General features: G+C 38.8%; 1 protein-coding gene across 1 annotated transcript in view; it reads left to right on the forward strand.

The window, feature by feature from the left end:
- Positions 1 to 23,776, forward strand: part of LOC133214517 (piezo-type mechanosensitive ion channel component 2-like) — a 234,233-nt gene that overhangs the window by 201,367 nt on the left and 9,090 nt on the right. The window contains exons 10-20 of the mRNA XM_061357455.1: positions 2,541 to 2,672; positions 3,754 to 3,792; positions 5,574 to 5,712; positions 6,238 to 6,371; positions 8,988 to 9,224; positions 13,366 to 13,489; positions 14,575 to 14,828; positions 15,427 to 15,575; positions 16,200 to 16,373; positions 19,220 to 19,261; positions 23,474 to 23,506. Coding sequence (XP_061213439.1) covers positions 2,541 to 2,672; positions 3,754 to 3,792; positions 5,574 to 5,712; positions 6,238 to 6,371; positions 8,988 to 9,224; positions 13,366 to 13,489; positions 14,575 to 14,828; positions 15,427 to 15,575; positions 16,200 to 16,373; positions 19,220 to 19,261; positions 23,474 to 23,506 — 1,457 coding nt within the window. The remainder of the gene's footprint in view (positions 1 to 2,540; positions 2,673 to 3,753; positions 3,793 to 5,573; positions 5,713 to 6,237; positions 6,372 to 8,987; positions 9,225 to 13,365; positions 13,490 to 14,574; positions 14,829 to 15,426; positions 15,576 to 16,199; positions 16,374 to 19,219; positions 19,262 to 23,473; positions 23,507 to 23,776) is intronic.

The following is a 23,776-nucleotide window of genomic DNA, read 5'->3' on the forward strand; positions in this document are numbered from 1 at the left end:
TTTAGTACTACAGCACTTTTTTCACAGGAAAATAGGTTTTTTTAAACATTACTTTGAAGCACAGGTAAGTTTACCTTTCGATCCTCACCATTCCTGCTAGTTAATACATAAACATTCAGGCATTAATGAATGTCAGAGTGGAACAGCCACTGCTATAATTAATCCATAATATTCACTTTATGTTCTTGCATACCTTCCTCTGAAATGTTCATGACCTATTATTTCCATCAGAGCCAAAAATCTAAACACCACATGAAGTCTTGGGAGGAGAGGAGAAACCAGAAAACTAAGGAAGTATAAAGGGAAAATAGCAATGAAAATAAGAAGTAGGGTCAAGGTCTATGATTCAGAGTGAGAAACTGAGCAAAGGCTGAGAGCAGAGTTAACTTCAGTAGCGTCAACTTCTCCCTGATGGTATCGCAGGGCTAATGAGTCCTGCTGAGCAACACTGTGCTGGAGATGCTCACACTTTCACATGCAGCCCACTGGCTCCAGAGCACTCCCTTCCTCTCTTTGATGCCCCGTGGTTGAGCTTCCTTCTTCACTGGTATGAACAGCAAGATTTGGTGCTTTGTCACAGCTCAGTTGGGAAATTCAAGGAGAAAATGGCACAGTGAAGGAAGAGATTTGGAGGAGCCTGAAGAGGAGTTGTAACAGCGCATGGTTTGTATACATATACCCAGGTTTCCTGCTTGTCACTGTGCTATAGGAACATCCACATTAAGTCTATTTAGGAGGCCCCATACCCCTGCTGGGCCATGGAATTAAGGTGCAGTTCAGACTAGTGCATTAGCAATACTCCTCAATTTAGTGGTAGCAGTTCCTGTCACAGATGAAGCAGCAGAGCATGTTATCATAGGCAATCACAGAGTCGCAGAACAGTCCAAGTTGGAAGAGACCTCTGGAGATCTTCTAATGCAACTTCTTGTGAGAGCAGGGCCTCAGATTAGGTTGTCCAGGGCCAACTCTTGTATTTTTCCAGCAAAGGAGCCAATGCCACTGATTTATTGTTCTCATGGTGATTTTTTTTTCATTATTTTTAATATCCAGAAGACATTTCCCTGAATCTAATTATGCCATTAGCCTCTTGTCTTATAACCATGACTTCCTGTGAGAAGAGCACCTCTGTCTTCTCTAAAACTACAGTTTAGGTACCAGAAGGCTGAAAAAGAACCTAATTCCTTCACCCTTTAGCTTCTCCAACCCCTTAATCATCTTGGCAATTTTCTGCTGGACCATCTCCAGGTTTTCCATGTCTCTTTTGATTTGGGGGATGCCAGAACCGAATTGCAGGTATGGCCTGACACTTGCCAGGTACAGTGGAATAATCACATCCCTTGATCTTCTGGCAGTACTCTTGTTGATGCAGTCCAGGACATGTTTGCCTTCATCGCTGCCAAAGTTCAGTGCCGGCTCATGTTCAGCTTGCTCTGCTCAAGGACCCCCTGAGCCTGTTCCACAGAGCTGCTTCCCACACAGTCTGTCCGCAGCCTGTACTATTATGTGGGTTTATTCCAGGTGCAGGACTTTACCTTTGTCTAGCTTATCTCCGTATGGTGGCTTTTGCTTTTGTCCTGTCCACCTCACCTCATTGTTCAGTGTCATTCACAAACTTTGTGTGGGTACAATTCCATCCAGATAGTTTTGAAGGTACTGAATAGTAGCAGACCTAGTGCCAATTCGTGAGGAACTCCACTCATGACAGACAACCATTTTGACTTCGAGTCATTGCCCTGCTTTGTGCAAGAGAGTGTAGCTAGTTCTCTGTCCATCTTGTTGACCATCTGTCAGGTCCTTATCTTACCAGATTGTATGCAAAGGTCATGTGGGACAGTGTGTCACAGATGCTAAAATCAAGGTAGCTGACATCCACAGCACCCCTTTCATCTACTCAGTCAGTTGTTTCAGCATTAAAAGCAACCAGGCTACCCTTGGTAAATCCGTAGTGGCTCTTTCCAGTCACCTTGTCCTACATGTGAGCATGAGCACAGATACTTCTGTGGCTTGATTCAGAATCAAGACTAGATGAGCCTAAGTGGATGCCCAGCACTGACTAGTTTGGTTTATGCTGATGCATGGAATGGTGAATTCGGTTAGCCTTTAACAGTTGATATGTTTGCTCAAAAGGTCTTGATCCTTTCAATTCCTTGGTTGTTAGTGAAGAAGAATTGGCGTATTACATATATAGGCAGACTGAATTTTCTTCCAATACACTTACTTGAAAATTAAACATCTGTGTACTAGCTTATGGTATGACTATATAGTAAGGTAAAGTAGTATGTGGAGGTCTGTGTAATTTTGATGTAGCTATCAGGAAACATCTTGGCATTGATGGACTAGCAGTTATAGAAAAGTTCTGCCAACGTTTCTGAAAATGCCATTTCAGTAACTGTCATCGCTCATAGACGGAGTGTGTTAGACACTAAAAAATATTTTAAGGACATAATTTGGAGAGGGGTTATCGATTAGGGGAACATTTAAATTCCTCTGGTAAGATTGTTTAGAGAGCTGTAACTAGCCTTGTCATTTGTATTGTTTAGCAGATGCCTGATGAAGAAAAATCTGTTAGCAGGGAAGATGACAAAGAAATAGCCTGCAGCCCAGTTCCAATGACAGCAGAGAGAAGACGCAGTCTGTGGTATGCAAGCCACTATACAACTGATGAAAGAAAAGTAAGGCTGGAGGGGGAAGGGTCTCTGTATTAATTGTATTTCAATCAGTTAATTTTATCACAGTTACTTTGAGATTAAGGGAAGCAGCATTATATATGTTGCAAATAAGATCTTTATGTGTGATTATATAAATCAGGTAGAATATGAAGGCTGTGTGGCAGAGTAAGAATATATTTTGTAAAAGTTAATAAAAACAAGAGCCAGTGTAAGGAAATAAAGGAAGAGCATGCTGATGTTTTTGGCTTCTGCATTTAAGAAGTTTAGGGTCAGGCTTTTGGCATAAGGCCATTATCTTTGTGCAAAACAGCTAGAAAGCCTGTCAGGGAGCTTAATCCTGATGTAAAGAACTGATCGGCCTTGTAACTACTAATTAGCATTGTCATTGGTAAGGGGGGACTGCCATCTTATCTTCCTCCAAGCTACTGGTGTCCTCGGTGAATATTTATAACAGGGCAGTTAAGGCAGTTGGTGTAAAAGCCTCTGGAAGGGTCCAGCTTTCTGCCATCTGTGCTCACCAGATGCAGTGCAAAATTTAATTTGATGAGTTGCAGTTAAATTTGGGATCTACAAACACTCGTTGAGCCACATATACTCAAGCCCCAAGAACTTCGCCATAATAATTGTATTGGTAAACGGGCTGGCAAATGAATGAAGTATCACATTGTCTATTAGTGTAAACTTTTCATTGGAAGTATTTTTATAATGACAACAATTCTAATGATCACTTAAAAACTTAGTTTTTAAGCACTGGATCATTAGAAAGACATTAGAAAGCAGTTAATCAGTATCGTGGAGTACTGATTAATTCTTTGACCTAGAATTTAAAATTTCAGTGCAATACTTAGTTTTGATTTAGAATTCACAGGAACATACAGTACAGGTATGTCAATGCTATGGCACACTAAATATCATTTTATTGATTATGGTGTACAATTCTGTTTGCTTTTTAAGAATTCTTTCTGAATTTCTTAGTGCAAATCTGCAAAAGTCACCAAACATGCATGCATGTATTCAAAAAGTTAGACTTACTAATGCTTAAGCCATGCTTTTTAATAATTTGTCCTTGCATTGCTTTTTGCAGCTTCTGTCAATGACCCAAGATGAATACAAGCCATCGGATGTTAGTATACCACTAGTTTTTGTAATTTTGTGATCCTCCTTAATGTGTGTAAATACAGATTACACTGATATATACAGATAAAGCCTTAGATGACATTTTTTAAGATGTCCTTTTTATGGTTAGCCTGCCATTTACCCTATAACCTGATTATCCTAAATATAATTGTCTTTTGCTTCCTTAATAATTGCACTGAGAAACCACTGATTAGCCCTGAAATTGATCATTTGAAATTAAACTGCTTGTAGTATTACCAGCTGGCAAATGATCTTTGCTATTTCATTGGTTTTAAATGAGATATCAAAATATGCTTTCTAATGCAAGCCGTCTTTAAACTTGATTTAGCTTCTTTGCTGTATTTTTTCTTTCATTCATGTTGAAATGCTAAGGCTCTTAAAGCATGACTGACAACATATGAGTTTAATTTGCAGATTAGAGAAAGTCCAAGTCCTTGTTTGAACAGACAGCAAATGATCCATTTATCTTGACTGCTATAGACCGTAGCAGACTCTGAAAGCAGAAATATCCCCTTTGTCCAGTATGCACAGAAGAATGAAAGATGCAGATGAACTTTGGGAACGGCTGTAACCAAATCTGAATGTGCTCCACAGCCTGTGCTTGATGTAGCTGCTGGATATAATATAACCCAGATACTGTGCATTGTTCCAAAGGCGAATTATGCTCCTATCTCACAGACTAAGCAGAAGCCAGTCTTCAGCATGTATGACCGTCAGTAGCCCACTGCATGTGAATATCTGCCAATACAAGAGAGATTTATGACTGTGGTTGCTGGAGCCAAAATCCAAGCAAGCGCAAGGGCTGAAATTTAGGTTACAAAATTGAAAGAGTGCAAGAGTGTTGAGTTAGTACTACCAAATGGCATAAATGTGGCATCAATAGCAATAATTACTGAACTGGTTTTTATTAATAGCAGCAAAGGTAGATCTCACCAGTAATAATTTAAAATGGAAAGTAATTCGTAATCATTTCTTTCATAACTACTGGAAACAATTAAATGTGAACTAAAGTCTGAAAATCTTGTATTAGTTTTCCTAAGTAAGAGGATGAATTTTTTGTTACAGCTTTAGCTTAAGTGCAGGATATATAGTGATACATTTCTAGATTGTCTGTAAAATACTAATTTAACCTGGGAAATACAGGATGTCTGAAGATGGGCTCACTGAATTACTGTTTGTGCACTGAGCCAGGGAGTCAACTTTAGCCTTCCGCAGCTCTGGATGTGTTAACTTAGTTCATCTTTATACTGCTTTTTCTTTACATTTAATTTCTTGGTAAGAGAGACCAAGAGCATTCCCAAAAATAGTCATTTACTATGGCTCACCTGACTGCAGTAACTTAATTGCTTTTGCTTGTGTATCCATGGTTTTATTCCTTTGCAGACTGCTTGTGTGCAAAATGAAGTTTCAAATTCTGGGAATTTGAAAAAAAATAATTGAAATCTCTTAAAGGAAATATTTACAGAAGTACAAAGTCACAGCAGCATTTTACTGTTTGCTAGAGAACTTCAATGAAACAGTTTTGTAATTCTATTGATACAGCATAAAAAGCTAACAACTGTTAATTTTGGAAGCTGTTATGCATTACTTTTGCATGTAACATGACTATAACATACCAATTTATTTGGAAGGAAGTAACATAACTGCAGTTACTTTTAAAGCTCCTTTAGCATTGGCAATCTTAACAGTAGCATAGCACAGAAGTTAGGAGTTACATTCTCCCGAGAGCCACCCTAACTGCAGTGCCAATCTCTGATGTCCTGGCAGGTGCTGCTGGTAACAGTGAATGGGAACCCTGCTGACTATCATACCATCCACCCCGCACTGCCATTAGAAAACGGTCCAGCCAAAGCAGACATGTACTCAACACCACAGTACAAATGGGAGCCTTCAGATGACGTGTCAGGTAGTGAATTGCCTGGGAATTACCCTTAGTTTCATATTTTTCATATTCTATGTCCCCAGTTACTGCCTCTAGCATTTGGGGGCTTGGTTTCAGCTTGGTAAACTCTTTGGCTTGTTGAAGTTAACTAGTTGCTGGTACCTTACAATGACAGCCGATCATATGTCAATTTTGTATACTGGGCTCTAGGCATATACTGTACAAAATACTTTGCCTAACAACACAGTGACTATGGGGTTTGCATTGTTTTAGTACAGTACTCAGATGTAATTTTTGACCTAGAATCTAAAATTTCAGTTGAACACTCTCAGGTTTGATTTAGAATTCACAGGAACATACAGTAAAAGTCTGTCTATGCTATGGCACACAAAATACGATTTTATTGATTGTAGTGTACAGTTCTGCTTGCTGATTGCTGTAGAAGTAGCCATCAGAGTGATTGCAAGTGAAACCATTCCAGGAGACAGAGTGCACATGCTACCTTTAGACCAGCATGAATTGCAAATAAGAATTTCTTTTTCTACTTAGAAAAGGAAGAGGAGGAGGAGGAAGAGGAAGAAGTTACTCAGGAGGAAAAAGAAAATGTTAAATTACACGCCTTGGTCTCTGTGTTTCAGTTTATTATGAAACAAAGTTATATTTGTGCTCTGATAGCTATGATGGTAAGTACTGGCAACAACAACAAAAAATACTGTTAATTTTACAAATTTACATTGATGAGTTTTCAGTAATTGTTTTCATTAGGGTTAGTAATTATCAGTATGGTGTCTGCATCATTTTGGGTCTGGTTTAGGTTATTAATGAATAATTCCCAGGCTTATTATACATCTATAAATAAAGCAACACACAGAGTTCTGGGTAAGCCATCATATTTCCAGGACTGCAAGTCCCGGATTTTGTTGTTCGTTGAATGTCAGAAAACCACTGGGGCTGTTTTCTTTTGATTCCCAAGCTCTACATAAGCAGGTGTCATGGTTTAAGCCCAGCTGGTAACTCAGAACCATGCAGCTGTTCGCTCACTTCCCCCCTTCCTACTCCCCCACTCCCAGAGGGATGGGGAGGAGAATCGAAAGAATGTAACTCCCACAGGTTGAGATAAGAACAGCCCAGTAACTGAGGTATAACACAGATCACTGCTGTTACCACCAATAATAATAATGATAAGGGAAATAACAAGAGGAGAGAATATAACCGCTCACCACCCGCTGACTGATACCCAGCCTGACCCGAACAGTGATCTAGCCCTTCCAGGTAACTGCCCCCAGTTTATATACCAGGCATGACGTGCTGTGGTATGGAATACCTCTTTGGTTAGTTTGGGTCAGGTGTCCTGTCTCTGCTTCCTCCCGGCTTCCTCTCCTCTCTGGCAGAGCATGAGACTCAGAAAGTCCTTGGTCAGAGTAAACATTACTGAGCAGCAACTAAAAACATCGGTTTTATCAACGCTGTTCCCAGGCTGAAAGTCAAAAACACAGCACTGCCCATCTACTAAGAAGGAGAAAAATGACTGCTACTGCTGAACCCAGGGCAGCAAGCTTGTCATGCTTTTACTTCATTCAGAAATTTGCCGACAAAATTAAAGCATTTTGTCGCAATATAGTGAATCTTTAAAAATATAATTCCTACTTCAGCCTCATCTTACTGAGAAGAAACTATCTGTAAAGCTTAATTTCCTATATTGACACAGAAATGTCTCAAGAAAAACACAACTTCATGACACACAATATTTTGCTATTGTTTTACTTACCAACCTCATTTTTTTTCTTGTGTTGTTCCTTGCTTTTGAGCCAACTTCATGCAAATACCTTGCGCTGCACTGTAGCAAGTTTTCAGCATAATGTTCAGATCTCTCCTTATATTCCCAATGCAAGCTTTGGTTTAACTGTTTTGGAAAGGTTTCAACTGTGATGAAATTAACCATAAAGTTTCTTGGTCCAATTTTGCATTGGAAATGGTAAAAAAAAAAAAAAAAGCTTGGCTACTTCTTGTTTTCATAAAGTTTCAAACTTTATTTGCTGTTCCTTAACAGGAAAAGTTTCTCACTAAATAAGGCAGACTCCTTGTGCAGAATCTGGATCTGGCTTGATGAGTTCTGACACATTAGCAAAGTAGTTATTTTTGCATTGACACAATGCCTCTTTTTTCCTGTTTGTAAAGCTCACATGCTTCATATAATCTGCGTTTCCTTTTTAATTCATTTCTAGGGTCATATTTCTCAATATCAAAGGAGGAGATATATTTAAAGAGTTTTCTTGCAGTTTAATATTGAGATATTACTGTTTTCTTAGTGGAGAAATACCATCCCAATTTTATATGACCCAAATTAATTTATGAATTTATTTATGGTGTGATCTGATGCAAGATTCACTTACACCGTAACCAGAAACAGCTGAGTGTAAGTTATTTTCTTATATGGGGACAAAGAAGTAGCATATTAGTTCTTTTCACATACCCTTAAAAGATATCATTCACAAGGGAACTGAGCTAAACTGAAAATATTCTTAATGTTTCACACTTTTCCACTTAAACTGGAAAGGGATCTAAAATGTTTTATTGACAGTTATTCCACAATTATACCAGCATATATGTAACTGAGCTTAGTCATAAATCAGTAACACAGTGTTAATAAAAAACACTTAAAGCCCCAGTCTTTTTCCCCAAGTGTCGAATAGAGCAGTTTTCAGTAGCTGATTTCTGCACACTACAGGAAACATTCTATAGTTGTATTTCTGGTAATTTAGCATGATTAGAGTAGACTGAATGTCCTTCAGGTTCTGTGTGTGCAGTGTGTGCGTACCATAGCTTTCCAATTTAAATTGATTCCACAAAAGCTAGAAGTTAGCTAGGTTTTGTAAGCCTCTCAGAGTGCTTGAATGTAGCATCTGTTGATACGGTATGTTGATGTTGGTATGTTTTGATATTCTCAGTTTGAACTCTTTGTTGCTGTTTTGCAAGACCTTGTGTGCCCAAAAGTCGGTCTGTATTTTCTCTTTTAGTTTGGTGTACTGGGAAGCAGTGAGTTTGCTTATAAAACTTACTAAGGTGCAATTGATGCACAAAGCAGGGTTTGCTCTCAGCTGTGCACTTCTTAAGACTACTTTCTGCATGTTCTTCAAAGGCTTTATTGTAGCTGGCTAAGGAGCTCATTAAGATGTGTGAAAGTCTCATGCCAGTGAAAATGTGCATCAAGTAGAAAAGTTTGTAAATGGGAATATGCATCAGTGTTGTTCCTGAATGTATCTGTGAACATTTTTAATTCTCTTTCATCCTTCCATAAGGCATGGAGTATCACATACCACAGCTGGTTGACTTTTGTGTTACTAATCTGGTCTTGCACACTGTGGATGATTCGGGACCGAAGGAAATATGCCATGATCAGTTCCCCATTCATGGTTTTCTATGGCAATTTACTGCTAACGTTGCAGTACATATGGAGTATTGAGCTCAAGAATGATGAGCTTCCTCAAGTATCCGGTTTTTTAGAAAGAAAGGAACCTGGGGAGCTGGCATCAAAGGTAGGTGTTACAAATAGCTGAGATCTGTTTACAAAACCACAAAATATATTGTGATAAAAATTTGGAACTTCTGACATTCCTTTAAGAGTGAATCTTCAGTATTCAGTATAACCATATTCAGTCGCAGTTTTACAATAAAGAATAATTAATTTTAAAATACTGTTCAGAAAATTACTTCTTGCTTTTTAAGCTAACACCAGAGCAAATGTTTCAGGCATCTTCGTAGAATTTCATGTTATTCCTATAGAAAATCCTTAGTGGTTGGAAATTATTCACTTGTTTGATTTTATAAACTGGATACAAAACTAGATGTGATATGATTTATTAGATTAATACCCATGGGATGTCAGGTCTGTCTCTGACTGTGATGGCAAGTGGAATTGCAGTGTCATTTCTATTACCAGCACTACTCACGCCCTTATGATTTTATACAAGCAGTAATGCACATTTGTGATTGAGATTTAATTCTTTATCCTTACACCTGGAGCAGCATGAGTTGCAATCCATTTCAGGTCAGAAACAAGAGTCTATTGACCTTAGCGCGTGATATATTATTTTCTTTGATGTATTGAAAGCACTACAAAATGTATTTTGGTTAGCAAGTTTGCCTTTGGGGGTGGGAATGAGCATAAATAGGAAGTTGTTTCCTAGAGCACCCAAGAGGCAAGTCTCAGTGCATCTAGTTGGCACAGCTCTGCCTGCACTAAGTGAATCACTTCCCTTGTGACACCTAATTAACATTTAAGGTGATTCTGTAAGTCATTTTCCTTGTTGGCAGTGCCCTTTGGACAACCATGTCTGACTCTTTAATGCATTTGAAAATTAGTGAGTGCTGTATTACTTTTCTCTTAAAGGTAGGGCTAGTTTAGTAAGAGAGAGGTAAAGCTCAAGGGGTTCTGCAAGAGTTCACAGTATCACAGTATGCTAGAGATTGGAAGGGACCTCAAAAGATCATCTAGTCCAGTCCCCCTGCTGGAGCAGGAACACCTAGATAAGGTTACACAGGAACGTGTCCAGGTGGGTTTTGAATGTCTCCAGAGAAAGAGACTCCACAACCTCCCTGGGCAGCCTGTTTCAGTGTTCTGTCACCCTCACTGAGAAGAAGTTTCTTATCAAGTTTAAGTGGAACCTCTTGTGTTCCAGTTTGTACCCATTGCCCCTTGTCCTATCGTTGTTTGCCACTGAGAAGAGCCTGGCTCCATCCTCGTGGCACTCCCCCTTTATATATTTATATACACTAATAAGGTCACCCCTCAGTCTCCTCTTCTCCAAACTATAGAGACCCAGCTCCCTCAGTCTTTCCTCATAAGGGAGATGCTCCACTCCCTTAATCATCTTAGTTGCCCTGCGTTGGACTCTCTCCAGCAGGTCCCTGTCCTTCTTGAACTGAGGGGCCCAGAACTGGACACAATATTCCAGATGAGGTCTCACCAGGGCAGAGTAGAGGGGAAGGAGAACCTCTCTTGACCTACTAACCACCCCCCTTCTAATACACCCCAGGATGCCATTGGCCTTCTTGGCCACAAGGGCACAGTGTTGGCTCATGGTCATCCTGTCATCCACCAGGACCCCCAGGTCCCTCTCCCCTACACTGCTCTCTAACAGGTTGTTCCCCAACCTATACTGGAACCTGGGGTTGTTCCTGCCCAGATGCAGGACTCTACACTTTCCCTTGTTATATTTCATCAAGTTATTCCCTGCCCAACTCTCCAGCCTGTCCAGGTCTCTCTGGATGGCAGCACAGCCTTCTGGCGTGTCAGCCATTCCTCCCAGCTTAGTGTCATCAGCAAACTTGCTGATAGTACACTCAATTCCCTCATCTAAATCATTGATGAATATATTAAATAATACTGGTCCCAGTACTGACCCTTGAGGCACTCCACTACATACAGGCCTCCAACAATTCTACAGTTTCTCTCAATAACTTTGTAAATCTTTAAGGAGTTTTAGCTGTCTTAACACATCAGCCCCTTTGATTTTGTTTCTTGTTAGCTATATCATCGGACATCTAAAACTAGCTGGCGTCAAAAATGAAGCTGTTCTGTATTTATGATAATTTGGCTGCACCCATAAAACTAATAGAAGGTATCCAATGCTGGGTTTTAGTCTGAATACAATGCACTCTGTAAATTTTACAGACTCACAGGGTGGTTGTGGCTGAAAGATTTCTGGAGGTCATCTCGTCCACTCCCCAATTCAAGCAGGGCCATCTAGAGCTGATGGCCCAGGACAATGCCCAGATGGCTTTTGAATGTCCCCTGAAAGAGAGACTCCACAAGTCACAACTCCACCTTTGCATTTTCCTTGCCCATGCTTCATAAAGAACCTCTGTCTCTCTACTGTGGTTATGCAAGCCATCACACCCCATCTCTGTGATCCCAACAAGTCCATAGCCCTGCACAGAGGTCTCTAATTCCTTGTGTTTATTCCCCATGCTGCATGCATTAGTGTGCAGGCACTTCAGAGAGGCACCTGGCACACTGATTTCCCAGAAAGGATCTGGAAGGTTTCCCTGTAATAGTGCCTTTAAGGCATTTCCTTGCTTCTGTACAAATGCTTTAAGTGACCTTGCATAAGCTCTGTTTTGCTGATTATGTGTTTCCTTCTGTTCACATTGCCCCAGACACCCATCTCTTGTCAGCCCTGTCCATCACTCCTTCTCAAGGCTGCTATTAACTCTCCCTGTTATTCTTAGTTTAAAGTCCTTTTTATAATGGTTGAATTTAAATAAAATTTCAATACTGTATTCTTCAAAGAAACAAAAATAGAAAGAAACGTACAGTAATTCTTTATGCATAATATTCTGCATACTGTGTGCGTGTTTTCTGGTCTGAAAAGGAAACAATATGGGTACTGTGAAAGGTGACTAAAAGCATTTCTTTGATGTACATCACTTTGAGACTTTTCTTGGAGCCATCTCTGGCTCTGGAAATGCCAAACAGAACAAGGAGTAAATGCAGCAGGGATACAGAGCTCATCACTGCAAAACAAATCTGTGGTTTACAATATCAAAGGTTTGTGTTGCAAAAACCAGAGCTCCAGGAGGCATCTGGAGAAGCTGTGACAATTCACACAGGCTGACAGTCTTCTGCTGCAGCTCAGCAATAGCTGCAGTATCAGTGAAAACAACTGTCGCTCACCTCTCCTTTCCCCCATGAAATACTTGCATATTAGATGAAAAACAGGAGAGTTCTTTACATTGTACTACCGGCCTTGTCATTCTATTGTATGAAAAATACTTGGCTCTTACATGCTTCCTGTTTGAGATTTTATTCTTTTAAACAGTGAAATATGTCATCTTCTGAAGCACTGGAATCAGTAGAAACTTCGTAGAATGTAAGCATAAAATCAAGTGTGTGATGAATAGTCATCATGCTGTTTTCTGAATTTTGGCCAGCAGTGTTGCAACCTGTTGAGTTTAGCTTCTTGCAAAACACAGAAATGCACTCTTCATTGAAGAGATTTATTTATTTCTAAGGTATCCTGCTGTTGTTGAATTATTATCTCTTAAAGCTGTTCAAAGAATTAAGAGCCATTTTAGATCTTGTAACTGCTCCAAACGCAAGGTATATTCAATTTACTGGGTCTTCTGTAACTTAAAGATATCTAAAAAATGTTTTTTTTAATTTTAAAATTAATTGTGTTTAAACACCTGAAGCACCAAACCCCTTAAATCAAAATTCAGGCTGTATCACGCTCCAGTAATGACAGTAACCCTCACCTGCATGTTCTTCTTCTCTGAAAGAAGGGAAAACTGAACAAAAGTGGACAAATGGGAATTATTCCAATCAATGCATAATGAGAAGATATTTAAACTTATAAGACAGTAGTTTCAAACTGAATAGAATGGGGTAGAATAAAATCATATTGGTAAATACCTTTAAGAAAAGAAGCAAAGCAGTAAGTTATTCCTCAGTGGAAAAATGCAGATGAAATAAAGTTGGTTATAATGCAGGATGTTTCCTAAATTACTTAGGAATGTACTTAAATTACTTAACTTCCACAAAGGTGCTCTTTGATGCCATCATTGCCATTTTCTGATGGACAGAGAAAACAATGGCATGCAAAATTCATGAAAACATATTATTGTGTTAGTAGGATGTAAGATATACAATTAGTCTGTTTTGATTTTTGTTTGCAGATTCTTTTCACAATTACTTTCTGGCTACTGCTTAGGCAACACCTCACTGAACAGAAAGCACTTCAGCTTAAAGAAGCTACTTTATCTGAGGTCAAAGTTGGAAGTGAAGAAAATGAAGAAAAAGGTAAAGCTATATTCAGTTTAATCCTTCAGTCACGATAGAAGTTCCGGTTACTACATTCCTGTGGTGCTGAAAGCAGTTAGCAAAATATGTTTCATTAGCCAAGAAAGATACTGCAAATCTATTTGCAACTGTCTTTCAGGATATAAAAATAAAACACCTTTGAACTTCAGAAATTTAAATAAAATGAGAATTCTCTGTACTGGAAGGTAATTAAAATGACTCCTTTAGGAAATGTCACAGAACTTTCAAATAATCAGTTTACTCCTGTGTCCCTAACTCAAGCCAGCAGATTAATTGCCCTAGGAGTTTGACCACAGGAGAAAAGCTTATATATGAAAAGTCAGTTGCCAAATACTGGAAGTTGTACTGTACATAAACACTAGTACAAAGCCAGAAGTTAAACTACTGATTTCAGTTTGCCTTCATAAGGCAAAATCAGCTTGTCTGCTGTGGCTCAGGTGCATCAGATGAAGCTGGATAAGTGGTAGTTTCTTTGGAAAACAGCAGTGTTAGTACAGCATGTATATTTTTCAAGCTTGTTTGGTTTTATGTTAATGTTTTCTCCTGCTAGTGGTTTTTGGAGGTAACCACAATATTCTCTAAAGGATGAAACTCAAGATGAGAGGTTCAAACTCAGAATGAGAGTTTAAACTTCAAACTCAAGATGAGAGATTTCTGGTGGTCCTGGTGGCTTCTTTGTTTTCTGGTTTAAAAGGTTTCTTGCCTGGGAATATAGGTATTGCTGTGGAAAGTGTTTTGACTGCTATCCATTATGCAACCCTTAGGCTTAATTTTCCACTAACAGCTGCCTGCATTTCAGACAAAGTGAAGACTGATGTCTGGTAAGGACATACACCTATGCACTGTATGGCTCCAGAAGCAGGTTGAAGCTCATACAAAGTTAAAACTCCTTCCTTTGCTCTGAAGGCATGTATGATTCAGCAGCACAGTCTCTTGTGAATATTGTGTTTAAAATTTCTGTGTTGTGTGCAGAGATTTTACTTCCCATCCATTTCAATTCTCCATTTCAATTCTCTAAAAGTCCCCAGAACAAACAGAGACCAAATGTGACTCTGTATTTGCAGAAGAGGAACCGCAAGAGGGAGAAGTGGCAGAAGAACAGGAGGAGGAAAAGGAAGAGGAGGAGGAGGAGGAAGAGGATGATGAGGATGAACAGGATATTATGAAAGTCCTGGGGAAGCTCGTTATGGCTATGTTCATCAAGTACTGGATTTATGTCTGTGGGGGCATGTTCTTCTTTGTCAGCTTTGAGGGTAGAATTGTCATGTACAAAATCATCTATATGGTACTGTTCCTCTTCTGTGTAGCCCTTTATCAGGTAAGTGAGAGCTGTATTAACTAAATTTTGTCTGTAAATACAGTGGGCCGTAATTTTAACTTGGTAATAAAGTAGGTCCAAACAGAATGCATAAACAGTGTATTCTTTAATAAGATACAACTTAATAAGATCATTTTAAGGGGTTAAGATTAATTTTCCTTTGGCTTTTGATTAGAGTGACAAAGTGCATATAAATAAGATGCATACATAGATCCCTGCTCTAGGATGCCACCCTACATCACCATGAGATTTGGTCCTACATAGCCACCAGTTTTTGTGACAGCTGGTCCACACAGCTTCCACATCCCAGTGAGAAGAGTCCCTCTCCTAATGGTGATGAAACTGAATGACCAAAGCTGTCCCTGGCTTTTATGTCCGTGGCCATGTCTCAATAACCTTTTTACACTAAAATCTGTACTTGAGTGCATGTGCATCGGAAGTAAAAACTGTATCTCAAAGAACTGTGACTGCCTTAGACTAAATGCTCTTCAGGCCAGCTAGAAAAAATAGTATTCTTCTTGGTTTCCAGTGTTGTTAGTATTTTTGTCGCTGTCTTTGCCTTCAGCTTGTTTCAGCATCTTTAGTGTATGATTTTCAGGTGCACTATGAATGGTGGAGAAAGATTTTAAAGTACTTTTGGATGTCAGTTGTTGTTTACACAATGCTGGTGCTTATCTTCATCTATACATACCAGTTTGAGTCATTCCCTGGGTTGTGGAAGAACATGACAGGTCTGGATGAAAACAAGTAAGTGGTTTTAACTAATTTCATTTTTTTTTCTTTGGACTTTTGAGTTCAGTGTGCTGGAATGGTCTGAGAGTATTCTTCCTTCTTCTATGGGAAAACCACCATGAGACCATCCTCAGACATAGTTGACTTTAAGCGCTCAGCTCTGAAGCCATAGATTTATCGGTGTAACATTAGAGATGAGTAAAGGCACAAGATGGGGCTCAAAGAATCATGTTTACTTACATCTGCTGCCAAAGCCTTTGCATTGCTTCTGTTCCCAATACAGTGCCCATGCTTCTCTTTGGCTCTTTGACCATACAAACACAACTGGGGAGAAATTAAGGGTAGATTTGCAGGATTTCTGAGCTGGTGAAGGTGGAGCTGCCTCCTGCTGATGAGGAGGGGCTGAGTTTCTTCAGCCTCATGGTGAGTTGGGAATTTCTCAACAGGAGCTTACGTGACAAAAATACATGCAATGTGATGGATCTCCAGTGCAGGACTTTCATTCAGAGGCAACTCATCTGGTTCAAGAGATCTATGGCAGCCCCTTATTTCCTATTTGTAATGTTGTCTTATGGCAAGAAAAAGATTTTTGTGTAAAAAAGTAACTTAGTGTCTTTTCTTTTTTTTTTTTTTCTCCAGACTAGCAGACCTTGGCTTAAAACAGTTTTCTGTGGCTGAGCTATTCACACGCATCTTTATCCCCACCTCCTTCCTACTGGCGTGTATTTTACACCTTCACTATTTCCATGACCGGTTTCTCCAGCTCACTGATTTAAAAGCTGTGACCAGCAAACAAGACAACACTATTTACAGGTAAAGAAACAAAGTAAATGGAACTGTTGGTTGTCTGTATGAAAATGCTGTTTCTCACTGGCTTGAAATGCTCACTTTTCATTAGATATATTTTGCCTTTGCTATGACTACCTGGCTTAAAAAGAAGGTGCTCAGTATCCAGCACCCCGCTAAACAAACAACAACCAAAGTACCTGTCTTCCTCCACTTTCCCCTACACGCTGAAGTTTTTCATTTTGGCGTACATTTTCAAAGGTACTAACAGTATTTATTGTATTTATCTCATTGGCTTTGACCTTAAATGGGACTTAGATGCTGAATTGTTGTGTGTGCCTTTTTGTTACTCCTGTCAATAATAGAGAATATGGCTTTTAATTTGGCTCACTTCTGTTTTTCAATGTCTATTTTGCGTGCCAAGTCAAGACTGGGAGATCTCTGGCAAATACCACATTTGCATTGCACGATCAGGTGTTTTTGTAAAGTTGAACTTCAGGAATGCAAAAATCCCAAACCTGGGGTCACTCTTTAAAGTGCAGACCATTGGCTTTCCTAGCTCTTTAAGATATTCAGCAATCTCATCTGGAAGTTCATTAGGATTTTTTCATTATCTGAGACCTCACTTTTCCTGCGTTTAACTCTTCCATATTCTCCTGCATGAAAACAAATCTGACCTAGGATCCTGCTCCATGAGTCTAAAGCAGAGAAATGATTTCATAGTAAATTGTGTCATATTAGGCAATTTACTCTTAATTCTTTGAAGAAACCAATCAATTTAGACACTTTTTAGGGTGTTTACCTATAATTCAGCTGGGCTTCTGTGAACGGGGACTAGCAGTATAACATCATGCTCACCACAGCATGTGATGGAATAATGCCAGTTTATCTTACGGGAGAATTCTGCTCTAGGACTTGCTAGATTTACAAAAGCTTTTTAGATACTTCTTATGCATTCAATTTAATATGAAGCTACTTTACAGGGTATGGTACTTTTGTGTTTTCTGTCATCAGTGCAAGAGAACAAGCTCTACTTTTATAGAATGCTTCCAGTTTCTGTATTTAAATATTTGTTAAAACCAGAATGAAATAAACTTGACAAGTTTTCCTGACAAAAATCCATTATATGGTTTTGTTGGGTTTTTTTTAACTTACCTTTTTAAATGGTTGGTTGGATAATACCATTTCCTTCTGCTTTTCTTGAATTGCTCAATGTGATGGTAGAGTCAAGGGACCGCTGAAGTGGCCTGTTAGCACAGTACTTGTGCAGCAGGTATACATTAACATCTCTGACCAGCGCAGCCATGTCCTGAAATCAGAAGATAGATAGGTGTCTGAGCTGAAATGGGGATTGTTCCTAGGCTGAGGCATTTGGCGGCATGCATTACGGTGTGCAATAACTACATAAGCTCTTTTGTAGCCCCAACACTTTGCATTTATGCGAAGTAAAATAGAAACAGCTTCCTCCTCCCACCTAATAGGCACAAAGGGGGAAAAAACCAGCAAAACAACAAATGAGGCACTTGCAGGATTTAGGTGGGTTTATGGTACACTATACTCTGTGAAACCACTACTGGCACATCTTTCTATTATACATGAAAGATATCAAAATAATATACAATTCTTAACACTGCCTGAGGAGTGAAACTACAGCTTATTTCTTTCCTTGATGCAAAAAGTCAGTGCCAAGCATCAGCCAACTCTATAGTTCAAAGTTTCAAGATGAGAGCTCATCTGGCATTTGTACTGATGATCCATAAAGCTGGATAGGAACTATCACAACAACCAGCTCCAGCTTAACAGTAACGCTAGTGATAAAAATAAGTTGCAGGGGCAATTAAAATACAGATTAAAGACTCATATGTGTATGGGCCGTTTTCTTACAAAACAACTAAATCTCATTTTTCCCTTTTACTTTGAAAACACTAGAATTCACTCAACAGCTAGTTTACCTTTCAAAACTGCTTATATGCTCTTTCTTTTGCAATAAACAAAAAACTTAAAGAAACTGAACCTTTGTTTTGAGTAAGCAGACAGAACTCGATCCTTCTAATAGCAAACTTGTTCAAATAACCACAGCAGATGAAAGCTGGTCATGAAAGTAATAGGGAAAAGAGCTCCAGTTCCTCCATCTGTCCCTGAACTGCCATGTGTGGTTATAGTATGTTTGTGTCTAACTGAAGAATACTGTTAAAATTGCTGAGACTGTTTTGTATTAAGATGCTGCTTCACATGAGCAAAGGTTGTAGAGTGAGTTCAAGAGTAAAGCTCTTCCAGCTGCAAATAAAAGGAGAGAAAATGACACATTGGAATTGGCAGGCCGAGGCACTTCTCACTATTTATAAAGGTGACAAAGCTGAGTGTCTCAATTTTGCATATACAAAAATGCTCTGATTAGGACTTTCCAAGCCCATTTTCTTGCTGATGAATTGTGGTACAACAGAGATAAAGGCTGTGAGATAATTTAATATGATGCTCCCTCATAATTACTTTTAAATAAAAAAGAAGCAAAATACCTATTATAGATGTATCTATTACAGAGACACATATTCATATCCTTACATATTGTAAGGCTTACTTGCTATAAAGCAATAGAGGCTGTTCTCATATTTTGAGGACCATGTAAAGTACCTGTGGTTCTAACTGAAGTTGCATCTAAATGTCTAAGGAAGTACTGCATTTATAGGCTTCCTAGACTTTTCACTGTATGGTGTGTGTTAAGCTTTCAGATTGTGCTTTGTTATAACAACGTGTCTCTCTTGGTAGACAGGAAAGTGCATTCATTCCTATTTAACTGTTTCCTTTTCTCTCTCTCTAATTCATTTCTCATTTTCATTTCACGCATTCTTGTGCTTTCATCTCCCACCTCATAGCCATGCCAAAGTCAATGGCCGTGTTTATCTAATAATTAATAGGTGGGTACTTCAGTTCTTCCTTTCCTTTAAAACAGATGTACCTTAACTTTGTTGTTACTTCTTAATTGCCTTAAAGTATGTTCTTGCTGCACAGTTCTGTGAAGTAAGCAGGGAGATAATGTTCAGGTACTGTAATCTCCTGTAGCTGCTAAAGCAGTTAATACATCTCTCCTCTATATTTATATGTTGTAAGTTCATTTCCCAGCTGGGAATTTTTCTCTAAAATTTTGCCCATGCCTCAATAGAGGAATAATTGGTGCTATTTGTAATTGGTTGCATACAATAGACTTGGTTGAGGAGGCTCGTTTATCTACCCTTTGTGTGTGCATGGAAAGATGCATGCCTGCATGTGCACACATACACACAGGCACGCAGATACACTCAGACACACGTTGGTGTCTTCTTCACAAGCATCTAAGAAAGTGAATTTGAGGGCCAGATCAATTACGGTATGTATTATGAGTTTTTACAGACTGAGATTTCTCTGTTCAGAGACAGAAATGGAACATGCAGGACACTGAAACTACTGCACGCAAAGGCTGTTAATTCATGGGCTGAGTTGAGTGCTGCAGGATCCAAACTAGAAAAGCCCATGTTCCCACCCTGGTCATCCCTTTATACATGTTATCTTGAAAACAGTTCCAAAAAGTAGATTTATTTCATAATATTTGACTGAAGCACATGTAGGCTTTGTTTAATCAGCTTTGAGAACAGAAGGACTTCTAAGTTTGTTGTGGCTAATGAATATAAACAGAAAAACAAAAAAAATCCCTTGTTTAGATATTTGTGACTACCTGCTCTAATAAGAAGTTAATTTATGTGTCATGTTCCCACTCCTTCAAATGTCATCACATAGTTTAGGCCAGGGTTCTTAGAAGCTCACCAGAGCTCAAAATCTGGTCTGTATGAAGCCCATGTGTCAGGAAGCAATGAGGACAGGCACCTTGAAGAGGACCAGCAATCTGGGAGCTGAGGGGCACGACCATGAAGAAAGGCTGGACTCTTACCCACTGGAAGTCAGGCTCAGGAACCAGCAACTGAGGATGAGGATTAGATCTGGAGATGGTAACAAGGGTCAGCCACAACTTGGTGAGCTCTCAGCAAGTCCATAGTGGTAAGCCAGATCAACAGTGAAGGTGGGGAGTCAGTCTGAAGGTCAGGCTTAGGGTAAGTGAAGCATGGGAGGAAGCACAGGCATGGCTGCAATGCAGCTGCAATGTAGCAGTGACAGCCTTAGCATGAAAGCAGCTCCCAAAGAAAGGAGAGAAATCCCTTGCACCGAGGCTTCCTGGTCTGTCCATATACCCCAACATGTACCAAACAGCTGGCCTTGGATGCAAGCAGCAAAACACTCTGCAAGGGCAGGGAAAGCATTTAGGGTCCTTCCCATAGAAGTATGGTGCTGTGTGCTTAGTTTTGAATCTTGCATACCAAATATTCAGGGTCACTAATGTTCTGCAGAGCAGAAAGCTTTCTTTTATTAAGGCTGTGCACGAGAGATATGTAATAAATGGTTTTGAGCCATTTTCAAGCAATTAATGAAGTGGCAAAAAAAGTATCAAAGGACAAAGATACTTCAAAATGCATCCAGTAAGTTGTTATTAATTAATATTCTGCTCTAGCAAATTATAAGTAGATGAAATTATTAGGAGTCCAGCAAGAACCTATGGCACGTGCCTGTTTTTATTGGCTCTGAAATTGCTTTGATGTCTAAAACTAGATCTACTAGTATACTTCTTATTATTGATACCCTATTTAATGAATTTGTGGGGAAGAAATGTTCTCAGTTAAAAGCATTAGTGGCTGTACCTGCAAGGCTTGTTGTCTACATTATTATTTAGTTATTTCACTTCCTAAGTACCAGACACAATACCTTTGTGCTATTTCGAATGATTTCCCACCAGTATGTGATGTCCAACCTGAAGTTACATCAGATTAGCTGTGAAGCCTGTATGAGTAACTTATCTTAGATATTCTAAACTAATGTAGTTTTAATATCCTAATATGTCAGTGTTGGAAGAAAAACAACCCTAACAATAAATGAGAAAGCTTGGGAAGAAAGATTCCAAGTAGGCTAACTATCTGAATAGTGGGCAGGGCTTTTCATCTAGCTTTGGATCTCCTGAGCACACAGTCCCATGCTCAAGCCTACTGATGCTTATAGAACTAAGAGCCAACATACTGAAAACTAAGTGCGTACTGAAGCTTTAGCAGGTATATATTGCATGTACCCGTCTGTATAACCGAGTCACCTTCTGGATCCTGGATACAAATTGCAGCTAGATGAGTAAGAGGAAGATGAGTCCTCTCATATAAAAATCTGTGGGGTTACTGTGTTTCTGTCCAGTTTACACTGAGGTAAGTCCTTAAGTCCTTGATTTACACCAGTGTGAATGTAGATTTTTCCATTATAAAAGTCAGTTGGGAAGATACCTCATTAAAATCAATGCAATTGCACATGTGCAAAACCTGTTTGATTATATGGATACTTTCACTTCATGGGGCACTGCCTTTTAAATGGGCTCTAATGATTTGTATTAGCCAGGAATCTCTGTATCATTTAAACTAAACTGAAAATTCATTTGCTCTTCTTTATTCACAACCTTCCTGTTAGTACTTTATCAGAGTTTTAGGCAGATATGCAAAGTTAGTTTTAGGGAATATTATTGTTTAGTCATTTTACAGAGATTTTAATACCTTTTTTTTGTATATATGCCAGCTTAAATATGAAAATAAAGTATATCAGACAAAAAGCCATATTTTCAGTAGCCAAAGCTACTCAACGTATTGTTCGGTATAAGATATTTACAGATTATTGGGCACTCAGGTTCTTTGGTTAATCCGTGATGAAGGATTTTATTGATCATTGGCATGACTTTATTTTTTCAGTAAGATCTTTTGGTCCTTTTGATTTTGTTAAACTCTTAAACCACCTTTTCTGCTTTTTGGGTAATTCTACTTCAGGATAATTTAGTCAAATTTCTGTAGGTTTTCCCTCATTTAAGCCACCAAATTTTCCATCTTGAAGACATTACAATTCCCAAATACTTGAAAAATAATTCTGCTTGCTTTGTCATTAACCATTTAACCTGTGCACTATAATTTTTTAATTATCAGATGGATAAATCTAAGATTTTAGTTCCTTGAACTGTAAAATCCTACTTAAAATTGGCAGAATTTCATGTCTAAATGGTAATAGGCCAGAATTTCAGATCATGAAAAATAAATCCTGGAGATGGTACTGTAGCATATTAAACTTATTTGCATTAGTCCAGGAGCAGTGTAACAGGTGTTTGAAAGTATGCTGAGTGTGGTCATTTCAACAGCATAAATAAACATTTAGTGACCTGATCATACAGATACACACTTGCCAAAGGGAGACTTTATTGCAAGAAGTTGTACTCAAAGGGACTGTTTATGGCAGTAAGTGCTATGCTCAGCAAAGCACATAGGATCGGGAAATTAGGAAGAGTTTTCTGCAAATACAGGAGAGTCCCAACAGCACACTTGGGGAAGAAAAAAGAAAATATCCGAAGCCATAAAAAAATGTTTCTTTTTTTCAGTAAAGATTTGTACTGAGTAAATCTCAGCAAATTTGGAACCATGGCAGTGGAAAAACATCCTTTCTGAGTTGAATCACTTGTGTCCCAGTTTTGGTTGTCTGAAAATTACTAATAGATTTAATAAGAGAGAGTTAGAAATATAAGAAAAATTCACAGTGAGATGTAGAAAAGAGAGAGAGAATGAATAGCTTGGTCAAAGACAGACATGATAAAATATATTGAAGCCACAACCTTGGAATTTTTGCTTTTTTTTTTTGTTTCCAAACCTATAGCTGGAAGAAAATTTGCAGATTCCTTGGCTTCCCAGCTGCATCTTCCAATTGGAAGAAGGTGGAAATGCATTTACAGTAATCAGTCAGATACTTGTGATGATTCAGCTGCATTACTGACAGCATGGTACACTGACCATGTTTAGCACTGGTGTAAATAGGTGGCCCCCTTTCCATCTGTGCTGCAATTCCTTTTTTATTCAAAGAAGCGCCCTGTGAATGTCATGATGGCATGCTCTTGGCATCAGAAAGCTTCTGCAGATGGAGCAGTAGAATGCTTTGTGACTTGTGATGTAGCATGACATATTTGTCAGTGACCTTCTTCTGTAACCCCTCTGTTCTCATCTCCCTTTTCTTTCTGTTCCAATTACCTTGAGCAGCCTCAAGAAAAAAATACCAAACCACCAAAATGAGTAAGTCCCCTATGAAGTCATGAAATGTTTCCTCTTAAGCAATGTCATTTCATGCTTCTACATCTTAAACTCTGACTATTTTCTCCTGGGGGGAAAATGTCAAGTTTAAGTGTCAATACCACTCATTACTAACCGTTAGTATCTGAGTGAGAAGTAGTTACTAATACATTTCAACTCAATTTGCAGTGTGTGTTTGGAGAAAGTACCAGAATCATTAACTTTTCCACTTTTAAGGCATTTTCCATGAATGGTTATTTTTTTTCTAATTAT

The sequence above is a fragment of the Neopsephotus bourkii genome, unplaced genomic scaffold (genome assembly GCF_033783945.1).
Source record: "Neopsephotus bourkii isolate Nb327-2 ecotype Australia unplaced genomic scaffold, CSIRO-AGI_Nbou_v1 NB_894, whole genome shotgun sequence".
Taxonomy (NCBI): Eukaryota; Metazoa; Chordata; class Aves; order Psittaciformes; family Psittacidae; genus Neopsephotus; species Neopsephotus bourkii.